The following is a 6,799-nucleotide window of genomic DNA, read 5'->3' as shown; positions in this document are numbered from 1 at the left end:
TGTGGTGCACACGCCTGGAGTCCCAGCTCAGGGGACACTGAGTTCAAGGCCAGCATGGGCTACGGTGGGTTCAAAGAGTAGCAAGGCTCTGGAGAGGCAGAGCAGGTGTGCGAGGAGAGGTTGAGAAAAAGGAGAATGAGCAGGAGCATGGGGAGGAAGGGGAAGGAGAAAGAAGAGATGGAGGGGGACTGAAAACAGGAGGTGAAGGAGGGGGAGGAGCCACCACTGCAAACAATTTAATTGCACAATAGATTAAACTCCCAGTGGGAACTCTTTGAAGAAGGCTCTTCAGATTTAATCAGCACCCTGGTGCCCTACCCAGTAAGAGCTCTCTTGAGGTGAGGTTCCGCAGTCTGTGAAGAGGGCCCTGCAAGCATAGCAGACCTGCGTTCCCACATCCAGCCAGCCCAGGGCCAGCTGCTGCCCCCAGCCTGTCAGGACAGCCGAAGCTTAGGGCCTGCGCCAAAGCGCTCTCTACTGGATGATCACGGCGGTGCAGTCAGGTCGTCAGAGCAGGCCCTCACACAGGGGAAAGACTATATCCCAGAGAGGCGGTCACTGTTCTCGCCACCCCCACCTTGAACCTGCGCTTTCCACAGTCCTAGTTGAGGACATAGAGAAGATCAAAACAGCAGAGATGTGTCCACCTCCTTCGCCAATAAAACTCAGCAGGAGCTCAGCACTGGAAGGACCGCCACGCCTGCCCTACCCGGAACATAATCGCCTGTAGGATTACTTCCAGAGAAAGCAAACAGACACTCTGAAACCTGTTTGTTTGGGAACCTGCTCTTGTCCAGGTCACCTCGGAGGCGGGGTGGTCAGCACCCCAGGTGTGACACAGAGAATTCCTTCTTGGATCAATGTGTGCTAACCTAAGAGACCACTGGAGCATGTCCACCTAACAAGAAACATGGTGACCTTTCCACCTGGTGCCTGCTGAGCGGCTCATGATTGATCTACTGAACACAGGACACCATCAAACCACACGGGCAGCAGCACATCACAGAGCAAGGACTTGAAGCCGTGTCCGGCTACGTATCACATGCTATGTGACCATAGCCATGGAAAATGAATTCTGTTGAATGAATGATTTATAAATATATGTGTTTTAACATATCCTGACACCAAGGTCTGGGGGAATGGAGCTCTGTCTTTTGTCTTTTGCCAGGTGAGCGTTAACCTTGAGTTTCCCTCCCCATTCGGCTGCTCTGAGAACGAGTAGGACATGACCAGGTGACTGATATTTGCTGTGTCTCTTTGGGAAAGCTTCCTAGTGTCTCTGGTCCCCAGGATTCTCAGCTATGGAATAAGGAACAGCAGGAGTGAGGGTGAGAAGGCCCGGCACACAGGAAGTGCTAAGCATGGGCCATTCTTACTTCCTGTTCAGCCATCTGACTTCACATGCCCCATACTAGTGGGCAAGTGCGTTGTAAGCAGTTGTTACTCTCTGATTTCTCATTTTCATCAGGAGTTAGCTGGGGAAGTGCTGGAGGTTGCCACCAAGGAAGGAGGCCTCAGAGAGGAAGAAGGAGAAACTTCCCTCTCATCAGCAGAAGGGGGCGGACTCTAGCCCTGAACACAACAGCCAGGAAGAATCTACCCTGGTCAGACAGTAAGATGTAACTACCCACTTCTGGTTTCTCACCTTAGGGAGCCCTGCACCCCCAACTCCACAGCAACAGACAACACCACCCTACACAGTGCCACCTACACAGGGAACCTAGGAGGAAACCAGAGGACACCGGCTCCTCAGCCAGCATACAAGTGGCCTGACACTGTGACTCACTGTGCAGAGTGGTATCGCCTAGGTTACAGATGTGTAAACAGACACACAAAACCCAAACAGGGCCAGGATGAAGGCTCGGTCGATACAGTACCTGCTGTGCAAACAGGAAGCCTGAGTGATCTGGGCATGTTGGCATGCACTTATAATGCCAGCTCTGTGAAAGAGGAGAGAGGAGGAGCTCAGCAGCCCCCTGACCAGATGATGTCAAACTGACTTGTTGATCTCCAAGGGGCATGAGAGAGCCTGTCCCAAAATGCAAGGTGGGCTGGGCACAGTGGCTCATGCATTTAACCTCAGCACTTTGGAGGCAAAGGCAGGCGAATCTCATTGAGTTCCAGGACAGCCTGGGACACAGTGTCTTGGTTATAATTTCTATTGCTGTGAAGAGACACCATGACCAAGGCAACTACTATAAAGGAAAACATTTCATTAGGACTGGCTTACAGGTCAGAAGTCAGTCCATTATCACCACGGCAGGAAGCATGGTGGCACCCAGGCAGACATAGAGCTGGAGAGGTAGCTGAGAGTTCTACATCTGGATCCACAGACAGCAGGACGAAACAGTGACCTCAAAGCCCACCCCCAGAGGCACTCTTCCTCTAACAAGACCACACCTACTCCAAAAAGGCCACTCATCCTAATAGTGCCCCTCCCTATGAGCCTATGGGGCCATTTTCATCCAAACCACCACACATAGTGAGACCCTATCTCAGTAACAACAAAGACCCAAACAAACGTTTGTTTGAGATGGATAGACAAAGACAACGCTAATCTCTGGCCTCTACATGCACATACACGTATGTACATACACATATGAATGTAAGATACCACACACACACACAAAAGCAGGGCCAAGCACGGTGGTTCATGCCTTTAACCCCAGGACTCAGGGCGCAGAGACAAGCAGATCTTTGAGTTTTGGAGCAGCCAGGTTACATAGTGAAGCTCTGCCTAGAGAATTAACAAATAAATAAAAAACTGAAACACCAGACAGAGCAGGGCCCCTACACACCACCTGCACATCTGTGCAAAGGGAAACAGCTGTGTCTGCACAGTTACTAAAACGCAAAGACAGCCAAAGCCATGGCACAAGAACTGCCTAAGAAACACATTAAATAACACGGTCCACTGCACTGGGACCGATACCCAACACCTGAACTCACTGACGGGCAGAGTATTTCAGCGTCTGCCCACTGCTGCGCAGCACACAGCATCTCTGACCTCCACTGGTAACGAGGTTGCAGATCCTGCTGCTGACACACTGCTTTGTCTGCCAGTCTGACTATGGAGGATAATGCTACATTTCACTTAATGGAAATAACTAAATCCACAAAACCATAAATTCTCGTTACAGATCATCTTGCTTCAGTTTAAGTCTTGCATTTCAAAGTCAATGCCTGGCTGTTCAATTAGGATACTTTTTAGAAAAGGATTTTTTAAAAATTTTTAATTTACATGTGTTCGTGCACTTGTAGGTATATGCACATGTGAGTGCAGTGCCTACAGAGTCCAGAAGAGGGCACCCATCCTGTGGAGCGGATGTGGGTGCTGGGGACTGAACTAGGGTCCTCTGCAAGAAAAGTAAGTGCTGAGCGTCTCTCCAGATCTTAACAAACAGCCATCTAGCAGAGACTCCACAAGAAGAACTAATCAACAAGACTTGGACACACCCCACCATAACAGCTTTAAGATCTGCTCGGTGCCCATTCAGCTCCTCCAGTGGTCTCATGCACTGCAGTTCCCGGTGACTCTAACGTGGTTTCTCACACATATAACTGAGAACAAACAAGAGACGTACTCTGAGTCCACTATTCGAGTCTCCTGATAAAAAGGCCTTCAGAACTGTGTGCTGCTCAATGGAAGCAGCCTTGGCTGCCTGTAGATGTTCCATAGGATGCAGCCAGTCAGTTCTGTGACATGGTCTGGTGCTGCCATGAATGAACACTGCGCATGGCCATGGCCAATCAATGCGTGTGAGGAGGAACCAGGAGCCTACCATGGCAGACAGCAGCAAGGCTCTGACAGAAGAGCCAGTCACACCACAGACTTTCTCAAAATATACTGTAGACTTCTACAGTAGAAAAAAAAAACATACAGATCGTTGAAGGGAAGAGACCTGGCTTCCTGCACACAATCCACATTCCCTGCTGGTGCGGTGCCCTGGCTAAAGAGTCTGACCCACTGTGAGGCACGTGGGACACTCCAGGCTGGGAGTAGTCCATTTCTGTTCTCACTGACACAGGTTATCAGCAATGTTCAAAAGACACTGTGTGGGCTGCACCCAGGATAAGCGCACAGGTCAATGCAAACATAACCTCTTTCCCATTAGCATCCAACAGAAGAACCCGAGAGCAGTCCTGCACATACCCTGAAGCAGAGGCTCTTCGTTCCGATTTGGAAATTGGAAAGACTGGGCTCTGCTAGAGACAAGTAATTGCAGGAAGCTCAGCGATGCGCCACAAGCTGCTCTCAGTGACATCACCACCAGGGAAGCAGGAGTGCTGTGTTGTTAAAAGGGGGTAGCATGATGACACATGGGGTATACAAATGAGAAGTAATCAGATGTGTAAATGACATACATGTGTATCTGTGTGTAGACCTGTGGATGAGTGCCGTGTTCGCATACTCCGGGTTTTCTGGAGCTGGAGTTACAGACGGATGTGAGCTGCCCAACATCAGGGCTGGGAACTGAGCTCTGGTCTCCTAGAAGAGCAGGTTTCTCCTAACTGCTCGGCCATCTCTCCAGACCCAGGACAGGTGAGTTTCTACAGACGGAACTACAGGGATGGAGGGTAGAGCGCTCAGTGGCAGAGGCTCTGGATTCATCTTATTGTGGGAAAAATAAAGTGGCATTCACTGGCTGGTGTGGTGGTGCCCGCCTATGCTCTAGGCATCTGGGAGGCTGGGGCAGGAGGATCACCACGAGTTTCAGGCAAGCCTAGACTTAGATAGGAAATTCCAGGATATCTTGGGCTACCTAGTGAGACTCTGTGTGCCTCTGAAAAGGACTGGGAGCACTGCGGACTGGCAGAGAACTTGCTTAGTGCCTGCATGTACAAGACCCTGGAGTAAGAGGAAGGGGAGAGAGGAAGAAGGAATAAAAAGCAGCTGTCGCTCAAATAAGCATTAGTAATGTTAAATATTAACTTTATAATCATACTCTCCATCAGCGGTACCATGTCATCACACTGTGTTTTCTCTCTCCCTCTCCCTCCCTCCCTCCCCCTATCCCTCTCTTCCTGAGGCTTCCTCCTTTAGTGTAAGGTCATCCAGGTAGCAACTCTGCCACCCAGTGGCATATCTTTACGCTGCAATGGTTTGACTCCTGTAATTCCAGTTTAACTGATCTTGGCTCATGTCTTCGTATGCCTACATGGAGGGAAGCTGTCTAGATTTCCTTGTGACATTGTTGTTAAACAGAGTTTATAAAGGGAAAATGATGGGGCTGGAGAGAGGGCTCAGCAGTTAAGAGCATTAACTCTTCTTATAGAGGACCCAGGTTCAATTCCTAGCACCCACAAGGTGGCTCACAATCATCTGTAACTCCAGTTCTAGAGCCTCCAACGCCCTCTTCTGGCCTTCTCAGGGACTGCATGCAGCATGATGCACATACTGAGAGGCAGGCAAACACACATAAAATAATGCACAATAAATATAATAATTATTTAAAAAAACAGAAAAGGGAGATGAGAATAGTTTTGTTATTCTGCATGGGCAAACGAAAATGCTCGGTCCCCACTACTCATCCTGAACAAGAAGACCCTTATCATGGCTAACCCTCTCCTAAGGCCACACCCCCTTGGCCACCCTTCCACAGATGTCAGGCCCAGAACACAGTGACTCATGGCAGACCTGACCTGGGGCCCTGACAAGGAAGAACGGGCCATCACACTGCTGTGCCCACAGAGGCGCCGGGTACTTACGGAAGTATTTCAGGGTCTCTTCAATCTGCTCGGTTGTGAGGTCGATGTTGGCGTCTGGGGAAATGAGAGGTGTGTGCAGCCAGTCATCGTGGTCGTAACCATAGATGGTGTCGGCTCTCAGCTTGTAATGGGGCAGCTGCTCTTCCAGCAGGCTGATGATCTCGACCTCAGGAAGGTTGGTGCTGTTGCACACATCTAGAGAGAGGAAGACGGGAGATAAGCATGGCAGCATGCAGAACCCAGGTAAGGACACACAGGGGTCTTTTCTAATTTGAAATCTACTCTCACGGCTAGAATGAAGATGTCTAAAGGACACGGGGGTGCGGGCAGATACTGAGCGTAGCTTGGAATATGGTACAACCGAGTACAGTGTCCTAGTCAGGACGACTGTTGCTAGGATGACACACTACGACCAAAGCAGCCTGAGGAGGACAGGGTTGGTGTCCCTCACAGTCCCACAACACAGTTCGTCATCAAAAGCAGTGAGGTGGGAACTCACGCAGGGCAGAAACCTGGGGGAGCTGATGCAGAAGCCATGGATGGGCGATGTATACTGAATTCCTTCCCATGCTTTGCTCAGCCTGCTTTCTGTAGAACCCAAGACCACCTGCCCAGGGATGACCCCATCATAGTGGGTGCTCCCTCCCACCAATCACTAAAGGAAATGCTCTACAGGCCTGCCTACAGCTTGATCTATGGAGGCATTTCCCTAATCGAGGTTTCCTCCTCTCAATGACTTTAGCTTGTGTCGAGTAGACAGAAAACTGTCCGGTACATATGGTGACCGTGACTGACAGCCACTAAGTGTACATTCCCAAATAACCAGTAAAGAGAATTTTGAAGGATCCCAATACCATGAAATAAAAGGCGCATATTTAAAATGATGGATAAACCAACAGTGTGGCTGGACCACTGTACACTACATGCATATACTAAACTGTGACACCGTGCCCATAAACATGCATATTTATTATGAGTCAACAAAAACTAGTATTTTTGTTTTGTCTTGATTTTGAGACAGGGTTTCTCTGTGTAGTTCTGGTTGTCCTGGAACTCACTCTGTAGACCAGGCTGGCCTCAAACTCTCAGA

At 49.6% G+C, this 6,799-nt stretch overlaps 1 protein-coding gene across 1 annotated transcript in view; it reads right to left on the bottom strand.

Moving 5' to 3' along the window:
- Trak1 (trafficking kinesin protein 1) overlaps positions 1–6,799 on the bottom strand; it is a 105,970-nt gene that overhangs the window by 72,082 nt on the left and 27,089 nt on the right. The window contains exon 2 of the mRNA XM_005348216.3: positions 5,710–5,904. Within this exon, the coding sequence (XP_005348273.1) occupies positions 5,710–5,904 (195 nt within the window). The remainder of the gene's footprint in view (positions 1–5,709; positions 5,905–6,799) is intronic.

Source organism: Microtus ochrogaster, chromosome 5 (genome assembly GCF_000317375.1).
Source record: "Microtus ochrogaster isolate Prairie Vole_2 chromosome 5, MicOch1.0, whole genome shotgun sequence".
Classification (NCBI taxonomy): domain Eukaryota; kingdom Metazoa; phylum Chordata; class Mammalia; order Rodentia; family Cricetidae; genus Microtus; species Microtus ochrogaster.
Note: the sequence above shows the minus strand (reverse complement) of the source record. Positions and strands in the feature narration are given on the sequence as shown.